This window comes from Cydia amplana, chromosome 21 (genome assembly GCF_948474715.1).
Source record: "Cydia amplana chromosome 21, ilCydAmpl1.1, whole genome shotgun sequence".
Taxonomy (NCBI): domain Eukaryota; kingdom Metazoa; phylum Arthropoda; class Insecta; order Lepidoptera; family Tortricidae; genus Cydia; species Cydia amplana.
In genome coordinates this window covers 9,701,856-9,720,831 of record NC_086089.1, presented here as the reverse complement: position 1 = coordinate 9,720,831, position 18,976 = coordinate 9,701,856, and the positions used below count along the sequence as shown (strand labels likewise).

The 18,976-nt window shown below is 36.1% G+C and overlaps 2 protein-coding genes across 2 annotated transcripts in view; both read left to right on the top strand.

The window, feature by feature from the left end:
- The first annotated feature begins 226 nt into the window (after positions 1–226).
- On the top strand, positions 227–11,039 carry LOC134658216 (putative uncharacterized protein DDB_G0282133). The gene is made up of 8 exons (XM_063513825.1): positions 227–513; positions 963–1,015; positions 4,696–4,773; positions 5,680–5,763; positions 7,175–7,398; positions 7,795–7,978; positions 8,115–9,770; positions 10,141–11,039. The coding sequence occupies exons 1-8, from the start codon at positions 227–229 to the stop codon at positions 11,037–11,039; spliced, it is 3,465 nt and encodes a 1,154-aa protein (XP_063369895.1).
- A 6,622-nt stretch (positions 11,040–17,661) lies between these two features.
- LOC134657940 (uncharacterized) overlaps positions 17,662–18,976 on the top strand; it is a 60,213-nt gene continuing 58,898 nt past the window's right edge. The window contains exon 1 of the mRNA XM_063513539.1: positions 17,662–17,824. The gene's annotated coding sequence lies outside the window, so the exon portion shown is untranslated. The remainder of the gene's footprint in view (positions 17,825–18,976) is intronic.

Here is an 18,976-nt window from a genome sequence, read left to right as displayed (position 1 = left end):
TTGGCATGATGTAACGGGGCCATACAATTCGTCGATGTTTTTCAAATATCCTCCTAAGGCCCAAGGTCCTACCTATAGTACCTATTCAGTTCGATGTAATTTAAACCATGTTCAATTGGAACAGAGTCGCTTTTGCTTTGTTTAGTTCAATTACCAAACAACGCAAAATCAACTCTATTTCCTACAATTTAAGTTCACAGTCGCAAATTTTGGATGTTTCGTTTGTATGGAGGATATTAAATTTAGATTTCTTTCTTTCACAGAGCCTCCCAAATCTCTCCAAAAGCCAATAGACCACTGCCCCAGCGTAGGCTACTTCTTTGAGCGGCAGGACCTCCACAACTACCCTGGGACATGCTACCTCTGCTACTGCAACAATGATGACCAGGCTGTCTGCACTATCCGGGACAGCGAGCGTTGTGACCACAATGAGTCTAGTGTGGACAGGACGGATCTTAGGGACTCGAATGATGTGGAAGAATATGGAGAAACGACAGGAAAGAATAAACGCAGGTGAGAGAATAATAAATACTACGTTTAGAACCTAGTTTAGACCTTGCATCGTAACACCCTGAACCTGACTCTGACCCATGCACTCTAAACTCCCTGACCCCTGAACCATGGACTCTGGAACATGCTACTTCTGTTACTGCAATAATGATGGCCAGGCTGTCTGCACTATCCGGGACCGCGAGCGTTGTGACCACTACCTCAAGTGTGGTCTCCGTTAAACAAAAGCAAAATAAAAAATAAAAATAATTGGGTTAGACCCTGTTCGGAAAAAGAAGAGCCGTGGATTGTATGGGATCCAATACATTATACGACTCTTTTCTTTCCGCACGGACTTTACAACTAATTATTATCCCTAATACAAATATCCAGAGAGGAACTGGGGAGACGCGGTTGTCAACTTTTTTTAAAGATTTTCGATGTCTCTGTTCAAAAATGTATTGCTTTTACAGAAGATCCCGGAGAGGCTTAATGGAGCTGTTCTTTGAAGATGCTAAGAAAGATGGTAAGTTCTTCAAAAGTAAATTCTGGACAGTTTGTATGAAAACTTCATTCGAATCTTACAACCGATTAAAAAAGTTAAAAAAGAGTTGGCAAACGAAAAAACATTGGAATCAAGCCATAATTATCCTAGAACTGACATTATGGATGACTCACGCTAGACCAGGCCGGGCCGGGCCGGAGCTTCCGGCGCTTCGTTTTCTATGGAAAGCACCACGTGATCACCGATCAGCCGTCATAGAAAATGACGAGTCGGACGCCTCGGCTCGGGCCCGGCCCGGTCTAGCGCGAGTCATACTTTAACCTTCCACGACATTTTTTTTTTAACGTAATGTAAAGTAAAAAGTCATTTATTGTCGCAAAACATACAGTAACAAAAAAAAACAAACAAGGAAGAAGAAAAACAAAAATAAAATAACTTAATATAATATCTTTTAAAAAAAAAAGGGAACCGCCTTCAAAAAACCAACCCACTGAAAAGTACAAAATAATTTGTATACTTATGGCACCCCTTTACGTGTCCAGTCCCTATCCCGTCGTAAAGCAAATTTTTGCCAAAAAGTAATGAATACCTAATAATAAGAAAATTAATAATCATCCGGGTAATTACTTAGTTTTTGAAGTCGGTGCCAAACCAAAAATTTTGAGAACCGATATTTTAGACAACGAAGAACGCTGCACTTACTTGTATTATAAAGACATACTTAGTTTACTCATTAATTTCATTCTTGTAGGTACTACGTACTCGTATTTTTTTTTCTGATTGGTAGTAAAGACTGTTTTTGTTGGTTTGGCACCGCCTTCAAAAACTAAGTAATTACTCGGATGATTATTAATTTTCTTATTATTAGATATTCATTACTTTTTGGCAAAATTTTGCTTTACGACGGGATAGGGACTGGACACGTAAAGGGGTGCCATATACAAATTATTTTGTACTTTTCAGTGGGTTGGTTTTTTGAAGGCGGTTCCCTTTTTTTTTAAAGATATTATATTAAATTATTTTATTTTTGTTTATTTTTAATTTTTTAATTATTTTTTAATTATTTTTTAATTATTTTATTTAATTTTTTACGTTTTAGTGATAGGTAGGTACTTCATTTATTTTAGGTTTTGGGCTAAAATACTAGTTAGGCTCTCTATATTTAGTTTTGGGCTAGTAACTACCTACTGTTGGTTATGGCCTAACTCGATGATAATCGCGACACAACATAATATGACGTTTTGGTGCTAAACGATTTGTATGTATATTGCTCCCACTTCCACTCCCATTCCCAGTCCCAGTCCCAGTCCGAGTCCGACTCCCACTCCCACTATATTATCTAAATCGGTTTCAGCAACATAAATTTGTTGGTAGGTATACCGATAGCATCGCCACCTACCGGGTCCAATTGGTTTTTCAAACCATCCATGTACTGTACACTAAAACCTTCTCCAGAATGTAACAAACACTTTTCTGAAACCCGCATCAAAATCGGTTCAGCCAAACGCGAGATAATCACGAACAAACATACACACATACATACGTACATACGTACATACATACATACATACGGGTCAAACTGAGAACGTCCTTTTTTTAAAGGCAGTTAGAAAAAAGTTCATCGACCCACCTAGTGGAACTCTGCAACATAGGCACACGACGACAAGTCGGTTAACCAAAACAAAGTGTGCCTATGTTGCACCAAACCTAAGCTCCACTAGGTACAGCAAGGGTTCAGCATCAGCTCTATCTTGGGTACTGCTCTCCCAAGTGCTCATCAAGATGTGACGGATGACCAAAATAGCGTGGGCCTATGTTGCACCAAACCCGAGTTCCACTAAGTACAGCAAGGGTTCAGCATCAGCTCTATCTTGGGTACTGCTCTCCCAAGTGCTCATCAAGACGTGACAGATGACCAAAATAGCGTGGGCCTATGTTGCACCAAACATGTGTTCCACTAGGTACAGCAAGGGTTCAGCATCAGCTCTATCTTGGGTACTGCTCTCCCAAGTGCTCATCAAGATGTGACGGATGACCAAAATAGCGTGGGCCTATGTTGCACCAAACCTGAGTTCCACTAAGTACAGCAAGGGTTCAGCATCAGCTCTATCTTGGGTACTGCTCTCCCAAGTGCTCATCAAGATGTGACAGATGACCAAAATAGCGTGGGCCTATGTTGCACCAAACCTGAGTTCCACTAGGTACAGCAAGGGTTCAGCATCAGCTCTATCTTGGGTACGGCTCTCCCAAGTGCTCATCAAGATGTGACGGATGGCCAAAATAGCGTTGGCCTATGTTGCACCAAACCTGAGTTCCACTAGGTACAGCCAGGGTTCAGCATCAGCTCTATCTTGGGTACTGCTCTCCCAAGTGCTGACTATGATGTGATGGATGACCAAAATAGCGTGGGCCTATGTTGCACCAAACCTGAGTTCCATTAGGTACATCCAGGGTTCAGCATCAGCTCTATTTTGGGTACTGCTCTCCCAAGTGCTCATCAAGGCGTGTCGGATGACCAAAACAGCGTGAGCCTATGTTGTACCAAACCTGAGTTCCACTAGGTACAGCCAGGGTTCAGCATCAGCTCAGATCTATGTATACTAAAACCTTCTCCGGAATGTAAGAAACACTTTTCTGAAAACCGCATCAAAATCGGTTCAGCCAAACGCGAGATAATCGCGAACAAATATACATACATACATACATACATACATACATACGGGTCAAACTGAGAACCTCCTTTTTTTTTTGAAGGCGGTTAAAAAAAGACACAGTAAGCACATAAGTCCAATAGGGTTGTTGACTGTATAAATATAAGTATATATGTATTATATGTTAATCTATCTATCTATCTATCTAATACCTTTAAACGAGCAATTCTTGTTTATTTATTTATATATACAGTGTGTAAGTCAAATACGGGCAATAAATTAAACCAGATATAGAATTTACCCGTCTTATCATTAATTAAGATGTTTTTTTAAGTTACACTTAATTATGACCCCGTGTTTAATTTTTTCCACATTACCGAGCGGCAATGTACTGTAAACATTAAGAAACAGAAGATGATAATGACATTACGAGATACGAGCTTTTCATAGTAACTGCCAACAAGCGTTGACAGTTACTTTAAAAAGCTCGTATCCCGTAACGTGTGGTGTATTACATTGCGGGCCGAATTATTTTGTATGGTTAAAATTTTCAATGCATTTCTAAGTAAAATCTATCTCAATATACTTTTTAGGTCCTATGCTAACCACCGTTTAAATATTCGCCCGTATTGGATTTACACACTGTATATTTAGGGGATCTTGGAAACGGCTCTAACGATTTCGATTAAATTAACTATATGGGGCGAAAAATCGATCTAGCTAGATCTATATAATATATATTTATTACTTTTAATAATACAAATAATACAACACGGTGGAAAGAAGAGAAAGAAGAGAAATCTAGCTAGGTCTTATCTCTGGGAAAACGCTCATTTTTGAGTTTTTATATGTTTTGTATATAGAAGGAGAAATTAATTTGAACGTCACGTCGTGTGTGCGTTTCATATCATATACACTAGTCGATAACCGTTCCGACAGTCCGAGTCGAGTTCCGAGTGTTTTACGGTACTTTGTAGATCGATTTTCATGTCCATAGATCGAATTTTTAGTTAAGGCTAATTTTCACTGTATTTATTGTTTTGTTTTCAGTAATGTTGAAGAGTATGGCGCAAGCGAGCGGCGAAGAGTGCAAACCGAAGTCAAGCAAGAGTATAGGATGTCCACCAAGTAAGTCTTATTTTTGACTAGCGACCCGCCCCGGCTTCGCACGGGTTAACACATAATACATAAACCTTCCCCCTGAATCACTCTATCTATTAAAAAAAACCGCATCAAAATCCGTTGCGTAGTTTTAAAGATCTAAGCATACATAGGGACAGACAGCGGGAAGCGACTTTGTTTTATACTATGTATTGACTATTGGGTATCACAGGTTCAATAAGGTCTAGTTTACCTCTGGGTTGGAAGGACAGATGGCAGTCGTTTTCGTAAAAAGTAGTGCCTACGCTAATTCTAGGGATTAGTTGCCATGCGGTGGCAAAAGCCGGGACAACTTCAGGTAGATGATGATGGAAATGCGTAAACAGTAGGAGGCAGCACTTGAATATTAGCGTGAAGAGCCAATTTTTAGGGTTCCGTAACCAAAGGGTAAAAACGGGAGCCTATTGGGCCACCCCACATCTCTGCCCTGCTAATAGTAAGTGCAGTACTTGCATGAAAATCATCGTTTAAATAAAGAACTTATTCAAAGAGAACAAGATATACAATTGCATGACTTTTCAACTGCGATTACTGCATATATTGTTAGCACGGCAGATCTAGCGTCTTTCGAGCGTCGGCGTGACGAAAATGACGTGGCTGCGCAGTTGCGTCGACGTTGCGTCGACGTTGCGTCGAGCAGCGGCCATAGAGTTTTAGACGCCGACGCTCGAAAGACGCTAGATGTGGGGTGGCCCAAGATTCCGCTGTCCGTCTGTCTGTCTCGTCACCAGGCTGTATCTCATGAACAGTGATAGCTAGACAGTTGAAATTTTCACAGGCGATGTATTTCCGTTGCTGCTATGCTATAACAATAATACTAAAAAGTACGGAACCCTTGGTGGGCGAGTCAGTTGTTGATAGTTTTTTTTTCAGAGGACTGGTGCACCGGATGTTTAGTTTGCGATTGCGATGACAATGGCGAGTGGAAGTGTCATGTGATGAGTTTCTGCGAAGATAGTAAGTTGAAATATTTATACCAAGGGGTCATTCATTAATTACATCACAAGAATTTCTAGGTTTTTTGACCCCTCCCCCCCTCCGTGTCACACTTGGTCACATTTGGCAGACCCCTCCCCGTGGTGTGACGTCACATTTTTTCAACGAAATCGTCAAATAATTATGTAATATTTTATCAAAATATTTTTCACAAAAGAAATATTAGTAATTTTACAACCCAAAACTGATTGGGACAGAAATTTAAACGAATAAAAACAATTATCGTTCCAAAAACTTGTTTCAATGATAAAAAATATTATAATTTAAATATTTTTTTTGTTATTGATGAAGTTAAAGTGACGTCACAAAGTTTGTGACTCCCCCCTCCCCCTTGTCACAGCATGTCACATTTTCTTTCCCCCCCCCCCCCCACCCTAAACGTATGATGTAATTAATGGATGACCCCCAATGGCAAAGTATCCATTAAAAAATTGTTATCACTGTTATTTCAATTGAAAATAAAATAATACAAGACTAACAGAACAAATACGAGTAAGTATGTTAGCGCTTTGGTATGACACTGTAATGCTGCCCTAGTAGCACGGTAGCGTTTTTATCGTTTATCACTATGCCTGTCACGTTCTAACAAGTATGTAAGTGCGAAAGTGACGGGCATAGTGATAGCCGATAAAAATGGAACCGTGCTGAGCCCGCTGTAATATGTTGAAATAAATAAAGTTATATATGTTTAAATTAATTACTTAACTTCAGGATTGATTATAACAGGAGCAATAAATTAAACTAAAGGCTGTACTCCTCAAACTGACTAACATTTGTTTAGCAACTTTTTAAAATTACGAATCCTTTAGTTTAGACTTCCTCTTTTTCATACAAAATAAATATTGCCTTCAATGTACGCTGACATCAGTGTGTTTGACGTTGCTTGTCACGCTTTAAACATAACAAAATTTGCAATACATTGCGTCTTAGAATAAACTTAAAAGTGTAATCAAAATCAAAACATGAGTTATTTTAAAAAGTTGCTGAACAAATGTTGGTCAGTTTGAGGAGTACAGCCTACAGTTTAATTTATTGCTCCTGTTACAGGAAGCACCCTGTATAATACTTTAGTGTTTTCAAAGAGATATAATTTCATGACCGTTAAGTGATAAAATAAAATCTTGAACTATAAGAACTTTTTTTATAACCGTATTATTACTAAGCGCCACTTGCAGCATCCCGCTAACCCGGGGTTAATCGGTTAAACCTGGAGTTACTACAGTCACCAGCACAATTTGACACTGCGTTAACGGTTTAACCTGTTAACCCCGGGTTAGTGGGATGGTGCAAAAGGCGCTAAGAGTTTTACAAATAACAATGGTCTAACTTGACCTGTCATTCTACTTTTATTAATTATTTCATTTAATTTCAGAAACTCTACGACCAAAAACTAGAAAAAATAAGAAAATTGAATTAAATGAAATTGATACTGCAGAAACTGATGAAAGAAAGGATACTACAACGAATACTATTCCGAAGAAAAACGACAAAAGATCTGTTAAACAAAAGAAAAATAAGAAAACACCAAAACCTAAAACAAGCACGACTAGCACGACAACAAATAAACACCAAAAACCAAAAATTGGTGTAAAGACGGTAACGCTAAGGAAATTCATGCGCTTAGACCAAATGAAAAATCATACTCCAGTTGTAGTTATTAAGAAATACATCTCAACTGTATCTCCAATAGACTCCCCAGATTTGCTAAAGTATAAAAATGACCCTCAAAAACTTGCACAAATACTGTACCAGCAATATGAAGCCGCTACGAAAACGCCGCGTGAGTCCCACGCTGTTAAACGTGAAATTAAACTGGAGAAGATACTTAACAATAAACAAAAAAGGTATTTTGAACTAAAATATAACACTAGAGGTAGAAAACCAATGAACGTAAAAGAACACAATGATTGGAATATAAACACGAGGGGAAGGAAAATAGAGCGAGACCACATGAAAACTTTTACTAATACTAAAAGTTTTTATTCCAAACAGAACGAACTGCTGACACCGGTTGAAATAAATCGCATAAAAAAGACACCGATTGCTAATAAACAACATGATAGTCACGGAAAGAAAGCAACAGTTATTTATATTCCAAGATCGAGAAGGAATAAGAGGAATGTTCTGCCACTGACCGAGGTTCCTACTAATTCAACTATTATGGAAAATGACACGGGTAGGTAGTATAATTTATATATTATTTAAAAGTAAATTCACATCATATATATTTTTCTACATAAATATTAACTAATAGTCTAGTGACCGCTTGAAATTAATGCAATTTGTTATACATTATTTATGGTTTCTTTCAGTGAACATCTCTGTTGTAAATGGCGACCAAGTGGAGCCCTTGACGAGTGTGCTTGGATTATACGAAAACGTTCCATCGGACCTAAACAATTATAACTACACTGTTGATAATAATGTTACGGAAAAATACGACGATGAAGTAACAGACAGTGGTAAAGTTTACGAATCAACGATAAAGTATGTAGATATAATAACGAATAACTACCATGATTTGGACACCGAAAATGTTACAGCTACGGCCACGCCTAATTATACGAATAAAGAAGTAGAAAACACTACTCAGCAATTAAACTACGACTTGCAATCCGTAGATTTAAATAACTATACTGTCAACGAAACAACTACTCAATATAATCAGTTGAATTTAGAAAAGAATCATACTTTGGAAACGACTACTTCAATTGATTATTCTTCCGATAGGAATGTTTATACTGTCAAAGAATTAATATTCAATTACACGAATTTGGAAACAACTACTGTTATCAAAAATAATCGAGAAATAAACAATACAGATAATAAAATAAATAACAACACGAATGTGACAAAAACCATCGTTAAAAAAGGCTATGTTACAGATATAGACAAAATTATAAGAGATTTAAAAAAATATATATTAGATAAACGGGATAAATCTAATAAAACAAATGAACTTATTGCAAAAAATACCTCAATCAGTAGAACATTCAAATCAAGCACAGCCGATTTTGACAAAATGCTGCGAAATATTTCTCATAATACAATAAAGAATAATTCAAAACAAAATCGCATGATTGCTATACAATATTTGAAAAAAATATATAGTCAATTACTGTCAACAAAAAATAATAAATCACAGCTCAAGAACATTGATGTCATGGAATCGCTATGTGATACTTTTGGGCCGTGTAAAATCAGTTCTTATAAAATGGAAATGTTGTTGAATGATAAAATTACTGAACTTATATGTGAAGCTAAAGAAACTTTGAACGTAATAAGAATAATCAAAAGTATCTTGCAATCAATTGATGATGAAACGAATAGCACTGACAAACACATAAACGCCGAGGTGGAATTCAAAAGTTATGTAAAAAAATTAAACGCAGTATTAACAGATAGTTATAAAAACCCATTAACAGAAACTGAAATGACGCAGATGAATTTTATTAAAAATAATACAAAAATATTCATAAATTCAATCGGAAAGTTTGCTTTTATTCTAAATGATATTTTAGAATTAATCCATTCAGAGAGAATAAAATTCAATAATTTACGAAAACGCAAAATCTTAATCAAGAGAGTATCTAGACATAAAGTAAGTCAACCATTACATAAAATAAAAGCTCTTTTCTTGAAATTTAATACGCTACAAAACTCATTTATGCGCGACATGTATCAAGCAATAACTGACCTGGAAAAACAAAATGAGCAAAATGCATTAATGAATAAAATGAATGATAAAAGCGTAAATTATATGCGAGATACAAGATACAAAAAGTCTGTTGAAGAGTATATGAATAAAATCAATTACAATTTGGAGAGATTGAAGGTTTTAGCCCTAAATATGGGCACAAACCGAAGAAAGAAGAGAGACCTTATGGACCATGACGATGCTGTGGAATATCTGCTGACACTGATGGAATATTTGTTGAAACACAAAAATCCAGTAAATTCTCCTCAAGGTGTGTATCTCTTTAAATAATAACAAAAACCGCTAGTTTAGACATATAACATTGTTAATTGTACTCTCCTTAAATATTTCATATCAATTTGTAATTCCTATCCAAGAACAATTAGTTAATCCACAAGCCATAATTATGTATAAGTAGGTACCTGATATTACTTACATAGGGAGACTGCTATCTACATAGTAATTGGCCTTTCCTAACAAATCAGAAAGAAACAAGCCAATTGAAACCTTATTGTAAGAGCGGCTAATTACTATGTAGTGGACAATAACTATAGCACTGATCTACAGTCATAAATACATTCATAATTTACATGACATAAAAACCCTAATTGACAATAATGCTTTTATAATTTTACTTACAGTAGCAGATGGAATTGACTTGCTGATAGATGCGATTAGACGAGCGCCAGACATAAGGCCGATTAAGCAACAAACGTCTATAATGCCCTCATTTCCTATGGTTAAATCAACATCAAAAACAAGCAGCGAGTCCGAAGATGACAATTCAAAGAGCAAAAGCTCAAAGGAAGATTCTAAAGATGATTGGAGTTTTGATAAACAGTATTCTAATGACACACGAATAGTGACGCTAAATACCGAAGAGCCTAATGCTTATAGAAGACAGGCTACAGATGTATCTCAGAACCCTGCATCTGGAGATATAACGACATCAACAACTACAAAATATGTTGACGTTGAAGATATGGTTTTTAACGGAGATGAGGTTCCTAAAGTTTATATCGCTACGATTCCTACTTGGTATGATGACTCTGAAAAAGAAGAAGCAAAACCAACTATTCCCAAAAAATCTGAAAAAATAACTAACGAATCAGCCAGTGTGGAAGAAGAATCTATCTTGACAAATAGAACTGTTGTAGATACGGATGTTAAGAAAGAAAATAACGCTACAACCACAGAAAATCCAATGATGACCCAATTTGATAGACTGAATGAAGAATACGAAAAACAAATAAAAGGAAAAGCTCTGTCGCTGAAGACTGTTAAGTCGAAGCGCAAGAAAAACAAACGTCCACGAAAGAAAACGAAAGTAGATAATAAAAGCGATGTCAGCGCCATCACGAAAGAAGTGGACGAAGAGAAGACTAGAAAGAAAGTTATAGTAGAAGAAGCTTTGCTACGCAAACACATTGTCACTTCTACAGAGGACGATCCCTTTCTGATAGATGATGAAAGTCTCTCAAGAGACGTAACGCATTTGAACTCCATGCAGAATTCCGTTTTCCCTAGTTATTTTAATTAAAACATTATGGTTGGTTTAGAAAAACTAGGAACATATAATTGAGTCATACATAGATAGTATTTTAAAGTTTTTAAACTTCTTGTCTATACCTACCAGAAAGTTAGATGCTAGCGGCCTAGCCAAGGTTACGATCGCTTGCGCTTCATTATCGAATCGCTTTGTGTTTCTCTATCACATCGGTTACACGCTAATTCTGGCGTCAGTTCCGTCCATCATTCCATTCCAGTTTTGACTGATGCCAGAATGAAGGAAAATTGACACGGTTAGACGATCAGTCCAGACTGACAACAGACTGATAAAATTACGACACAGACATCGGTTACACGCTAATTCTGGCGTCAGTTCCGTCCATCATTCCATTGTTGCATGGACGGTGACTGACGCGAGAATGACACAGAGGTTACACGATCAGTCTCCTATCAGTTTTCTGTCATTCAAAACGGACTGACGAATATTAACAAAAAAAAAATTTCATCAGTCCAGACCAACAGTCCATCAGTCCGCGTGTTACACAATAATTCTCCCGTCATTCTGACCAGAACGATGGACTAAACTGACGCCAGAATTAGCGTGTAACCGATGTCTATCACTCTTCCATATTAGTGTGACAGTTGCGTTTCATTCGCTACGTAGAGTTAGCAATTAGTACGAGTATGTTGTCTACGGGGCCTGGACCCTAATTTCTATTTGTGACTTATAGCGTCCAAAATTTTTTAGGATTCTATTCCTACCAAAATCGTAACCATTTTTATCGTGATCAGAATTATATTTTCAAATGAATACCCAAAAAAGTTAAACAAAGAAAAATTATGTGTTTTTTACAAAACCTTAATAATCATATCTCCTCATTCAAAAACCTTAATTAATTTGTTAAATTGAGATTTAGACAAGTCCATTTCTTCTGTTGCAAGTTTCGCGCTGCGCGCCATATCTTATGTCCCCTTCTGATCTTTCGGATACAGAAGACAATGAGAACATGAAATCAGTGTGTGACCCAATTATTCATTTGTATTATTTAAAATTTCGGCACTAGCGTCATAGGGTTGTTGTTTAGCAAAAATGTATCAATCCACGTTAATTTTGCAAAAAAAAGAAACTACTTTTAGGTACTTAATTTTTGGGTTGACATATTTTTGATAAACAGCATCCAATTTAGAATCTATCATTTAATTATTGTTATTACATATATTATAAACGATTTACCACTTATAAATTATTCTAGTTAAGTATATGCACTGGACAAATAATGTATCAGAATTGTTATTTTAGTTTTAGCGGTTTAGCTATTAGGTAATTTAAAACTAGGAAATAATTAATATTCATTTTGTTGTATGTTCAAAAGTTTACACCTAATTTATTTAATATTTATACATTAACATGACGTTTTTCAAAGATAATAAAACAATGGCTATATTTATTTTTGAACAACACTTATTCAAATACGTGTAGTTTGTCACCATTTGTGACGTTATCTATGAAAAGGGACCTTATTGTCGATGGCGGTTACGCCATTATTAACGATGCTCCGATATAAATACAATGCCGCGCGACGCTGTGCGGCGTAAGCGTCATCGATAATAAGGTCCCTTTTCATAGATAATGTCCCATTTGGCCCAATACATTCCGCGACTTTTCTCTTGCCGCACAGACTCTAGGTATCTCAGATTCTACATAATAGATACCTAGAGCCTGGCTCTTAAAATTGTGATGATGATGAGATACCTAGAGTCTGTGTACATTGTAGATATTAAATTATAAACTGTTTATTTGTTTTTTTATCACCTTAAAATGATGAACGAGTTGATTACGAAAATGAGAAAAATTCAACGTCTATCCAGAAGACACAGCACCCCCTTGGTTTTGTATTTTACACCTTATAATATGTTAATAAAATACGCCAAGTTTGCAACATTATCTCAATTACCAATGGTTACTCAATCACTTTCTAAATTATAATGTTACATGAAAATCAAAAAATTTAAACATCTAAAATCTTTTTTTAGATATTTATTATTATGTCAATGGTTTCACACGATTTGAAAATGTTATTAATACGTTATAAAATAGAAAACCATTTGTATATTTTTTATTTGAATTTTAGTAAAAACTTTTCAACTTTTGACAACCCTACGAGAACGGAAGGTGATAGCGTCGCCCGCGCAGCCAGCCGGAACAATTGCGACACTGCCACATAACCTTCAAATTAGTACCTTACGTCCTGGTAATAAAGATCATTTTCCCCAACCATATCATTAAAAATCTATGCTATAAAATGGTGGATTTTATTATAAACATTGCGTCAGTTACGACTTTTTGAGTGGGACTGGGAATGGGACTGATTTAAAGTTTAAATACTTAGTTACAAACAAGCCTACTTTTGATAAATGATATTAAAACTGAGAGTCATATTCATTTGATCTGTTTATCACTACATAGTATAAAACAAAGTCGCTTCCCGCTGTCTGTTTGTCTACGTATGCTTAGATCTTTAAAACTACGCAACGGATTTTGATGCAGTTTTTATGATAGATAGAGTGATTCAAGAGGAAGGTTTATGTACAATTTAAGAAGCCGGGGCGGGTCGCTAGTGTTTTTTAAATTATTTTGTTTGGCATATAAACTCGTAAACAGAATTAGAAAGAGTAGACTGACAATTGGAGGCGTGTATTTCTTGAGCATGCCGCGTTATTGTATAAATATCATATTTTTCATATGAGATAAATAAATAAAATAAATAAATATTATAGGACATTCTTACACAGATTGACTAAGTCCCACACTAAGCTCAAGAAGGCACTCAGACAACGATATATACAGGGTGCTTCCTGTAACAGGAGCAATAAATTAAACTAAAGGCTGTACTCCTCAAACTGACCAACATTTGTTCAGCAACTTTAAAAAATTATGAATTTTTTTAGACTTCCTCTTTTTCATACAAAATAAATATTGCCTTTAATGTACGCTGACATCAGTATGTTTGACGTTGCTTGTCACGCTTTAAACATAACAAAATTTGCAATACATTGCGTCTTAGAATAAACTTTAAAGTGTAATAAAAATCAAAACATGAGTTATTTTCAAAACTTGCTGAACAAATGTTGGTCAGTTTGAGGAGTTCAGCCTACAGTTTAATTTATTGCTCCTGTTACAGGAAGCACCCTGTATATAATATACAAATACATAGAAAACATCTATAGAGTCCAAGACTCGGGAACAAATATCTGTGCTCATCATACAAATAAATGCCCTTACCGGGACACGAACCCAGGACCGTGGCTTCACAGGCAGGGACTACCCAGACCAGTCGTCACATCCTCAGATATATCATACTTTTGATACTTTTTTATATAAGTATCATAGATATATCTAGTGGGTATACGATTCACATCCAGTATAAACATTTTAAGGTTAAACCGGCAAAAGTGGCCGTAATGACAACTTTTAAGCACTAGGCCAGCAATGTCGAGTCAAATCGTGTTTTCTCACCCGTCGGCCATGATACGAGCTCATTAGCTCCAAAAGAATTGAAACTGTGTCACGAACGCGTAAATTATCTTATACCTTTAAACGAGCAATTCTTGTTTATTTATTTATATGTATATATATTTCGGGCATCTCGGAAACGGCTCTAACAATTTCGATGAAATTTGCTATATGGGGGTTTTCGGGGGCGATAAATCGATCTAGCTTGGTCTTATCTCTGGGAAAACGCGCATTTGAGTTTTTATATGTTTTCCGAGCAAAGCTCGGCCTCCCAGATATTTATGTATTATGTTTATACGAATAGGGTTGTGTTGTGATAGGGTTTATTTTGTCTGATATATGACCTAAATCCAAATGTTATTTATAATCAGCAGTTAGCGATGGAGCTGTCAGTATATTTCTGACTTCGAAAAACGGCCGTTACTTATCGTACAAATATCACTAAAAGTTATAAAGTTACTTCTGCATAAATATTCCCTTCCGCAACTTTATATTTATACTAATATTATAAATGCGAAAGTGTGTCTGTCTGTCTGTCTGTCTGTTACCTCTTCACTCTTAAACCGCTGAACCGATTTAGTTGGAATTTGGCATAGAGTGCGAGTCCCGGGGAAGGACATAGGGTAGTTTTTACTCCAGAAATCAACGTTTAAGGGGTGAAAAGGGGGGTGCAAATTTGTATGGGAAAAAGCAGATTGGGTAAAAATAAGCTACCCAAATGACTAACTCCACGTAGACGAAGTAGCGGTAGTAGTAGTAATTTAATAGAATAATGTATGTGGGTACGTTTTGTAGATACTTGACAATCTCCGGATGTGCCGGTTCGGTGCGCTGTCGCGAGATCTAGGATCGAGGTTACAACTTACGTAGGTAACACTGAAAGTTCTTAGGATAGGACTTAGGACTTACAGATCATATAACAAAAATAGGCATATGTAGCTGGCCAAGCAGATCTTGTCAGTAGAATAAGTTTTTGGCAAAAATTTAATTTTTGGTACAAGTTTTTATCGCTGACTGTACTTTTCTTACGACAGACAACTAATACTCATAGAGACAATTCTAAAAACCCTAAGTAACACAATTAGGTTGCGTTGTTTCATCACAGAGTTCCTATGGCCACCTCCTGTCTCCATCATCAGATCAATACAATAATATGGCAATGTCGAACAGTGCCATATTATTGTATTGTCATCAGAACTACATACAGCTGCCAATTTTCATGACGCTACGATCCTTGGAAGATGGTTAAATTAGTTACCTTAGATTCCATTACATACTTACATACAGGTCGACCTAATAAAAGCTTGTTAAAAAGGCGGCAAATTTGAAAAATGTAGGCGCGAAGGGATATCGTCCCATATAAAATTTGAATTTCGCGCCTTTTTTTACCGACGAGATATGCTTTAAAAGCTTTAAATTATGAAAACTGTAGAACTTTTAATAATATTTTTGAGGTACATTATTTAATAACTACAGTTTTTTCTATTCTAAAAACTTTCAGTTTGCCCCTCGTATTATAATTATTGTGAAGGACCCCTGTCACTGTAACTTGACTACCGAGGTCTTAGCAATTAGTGCAGGTAAAGGATATCTTTCGTAATAAGTAGTCTACACATAATAATAATTAATTATTTATCTACACACACTCGTATCTATTATTTTAGCTGCAAAACTTCGTCGTAATTAATTGTGCGTCAAAAGTGAACCAATTCAGACGTAAATTTTGTCATCAAACTGATGTATACTACTATAGCTACTATCAGGTACATAAACTCTTTACACACCACCAGGCCAAGCCAATTTACCTAAGTCTAATCCAAATGCCACTTCTATTAATTTCAATCGCAAGATTTGGGAAAAGGGACCAAGGCTATTACACTTTACTGTAATTAAAGGACCTCCCCTCCCACCATAACTTAAAGGGCCTGTGGCCTTGAAGATTAGAGCATAGGACCGCTCACCATGGACAAGATTGGGCAGATCCGGGTAAGTTGTGCAATGTAAAGATCTATGCGGCCAAATTCGAACTTTAAAATACCTACGTCAAAAATTTGCTAAAGATACCAATGATATTATATAACCATAGATAGGTTATACTCATACTTGAGGAGCAGAAAAAATACTTCCATATTTATTTCTGTGCCTACAAAGAAATCTGTTATTTTTGATAAATTTTCTCATTCCATCCATCTTTGTCACACTCGTTGTTAAACATAAGGTCGTCTCTTTCTCTTTCGGTGTACGGGAGCTCGTTAGCACGTGCACATTTCTCGCTTGTCCAGCCGCGTCTGAAGGCAACTTGTCCAATTTGTCACAAGGTAAGCGCCTCAATTTTGGAACGCCTATATAGAACCTATCTTGAGTTATAAATAATTGAAAGATACCACATGCATAGGATATCCGTCGAAAGTAACGCTTCTTCCATGAATCTAGTACAACTGGGATCAGCTATGAGGGGTGGGGGGAAATGACCGAACGGGATAGTCTTATGTATCTTTCAGCAGGAGTAGCAGCGAAAGCGTTAAATATTTACGGACCTTCAATGCGCATATTTTACTGTACCTAATTACCACATTTTATAAAAAATACGCGGAAGCAAATGTATATTCGTAGCATATTCGTAGAAATACTCAATACGGAAGCTACTTCTTCGTTCTACATTAAAAGCAACGTGTCATAATAACACACTCACCTTGGAGCTGTTCATAATTATTATGCGGTTAAATAAACTGAATTCAAATGCTTTGAGTTTTGACCTTTCACAAGTCACACATTTAAACGCCCTGTCTAGAAACGGTCTGAAAAAAAAACATTTAATTTTTGTCCCACGCTTAGCAGGTATGATTATGATAATCATTCATTATCATTTTGTTTCGCCTCTTAAAATTCTAACCTAAATATTAGTAGATTATTATGCACCAAAATCGTACGTATTTTTACTCAAATTAACAAAAAGTTGCAATATTGAAAACTACTTTTTGTAAACCTAATAAACGACGTCCTAAAATAAACTCGTCATTTAATTTAATTCACTAATCGTTTTACTATTTATTAAAATACAATAACACGGTATAGTTACGATTACACCAAATAATTACATTTAACCGGTAAATGGTGGGGCATTTCGTTCGACCTTACGTTCATTCTCCTTGACACTCCACCGCGTTTTGGCGGCAAGCGCGCGCGTGACGGAACGCAGCCAACTTTTTAAAATTACTTTTTAATTTTACTTTTTTCGTGTGAGTGAATGGAAAATGTTTTGATGTGTCTGTGAAGTGTGTTAGTGTTGTTGGAGTTTTCAGGTTGGTAGTCGTTGTGGTTATTTAAACACGATGTTTACATTGAAAAATGTTTTCGGCGCTAACATTGCATAAACTCGATAAAAAAGATTGATTTAGTAGTTGAACCTGTTTAACATATAATTTGCAAGAAATAAATTGTCCGTAACACACTTACTACAGGGTGGCCAGCTTAGAGGTATACAACTTTTTTTTTGCCGCCATTTTATTTTGGCAGTAAATATGACAGTTATTGCATGAAAATTCGTTTGTGTAGATACGGCAAATTTATTATGGAGCGTTTTACGACGGAACAACGTGTTTTAATCATTAAAAATAATAGAAACATTAAAAATAACGTTTCCCGGTCGATTAATTTCGAGAAACGGTGACATTGACTGGCCTCCAAGATCGCCTGATTTAACAGCTCCTGACTTTTTTCTGTGGGGCTATCTAAAGGGACGTGTCTATGCTAATAGGCCAACGAACCTTCAGCAATTAAAACGAAATATTCGAAACACTGTCGCTGAGATAACGCCAGAAATGTGTGAAAAAGTGATGAAAAACGCGATGAAAAGGGTTCGCATCTGCCATGCTGCTGGTGGACATTTGTCTGACATTAATTTTCCATGTGTAATTGCTGACCCTACATATTAAATTTAACAAGGAATACTTAATATTTTTTATGTTTTATAGAATAAAATTTCAAAAATAAAGTGTATACCTCTATTTGGCCACCCTGTACAAACTGAAACGAACACTTAAGTGTAAGTTTCAGATCTATAAAAGTTGTTATGTAGAGTAGTCGTATTAAATTAACATCTTCCAATGTGTTACCGTAATTTTTAACTTTAAACTATATGTATAAACGTAAGCTGTGCAATAATGTGTATATATGAAATAAATACATCTTCCATAAAGTTGATAAAATAACAACAATACGAAAGGTCAGAAAAAAACCAATTTTAGATGGTGCCCTCGTTAACGGTTCTTTTAAAGGCAATTTGGCAATGTCAATAGACAGTCAAATGTAGTTTGTTTTCTGCAAGGGGAGAAACCGGTTAATACAATATAATATTTGACAATATTACGACACAAGTGCGAAAAGTAAGAAATCGACACGAGTTGCGAATTACCTATTCGCGCGTGTATTGTACAACTTTTTACAGTAGGTAC

Excerpts from the sequence above, each read along its gene's own strand:
- LOC134658216 (XM_063513825.1), top strand. The coding sequence starts at position 227 with ATGGAGGATATTAAATTTAGATTTCTTTCTTTCACAGAGCCTCCCAAA. Across the intron at positions 1,016-4,695 it reads TGAAGATGCTAAGAAAGATG|TAATGTTGAAGAGTATGGCG; the intron begins GTAAGTTCTTCA and ends TTTTGTTTTCAG. Across the intron at positions 7,399-7,794 it reads CAAAAATTGGTGTAAAGACG|AACGAACTGCTGACACCGGT; the intron begins GTAACGCTAAGG and ends TATTCCAAACAG.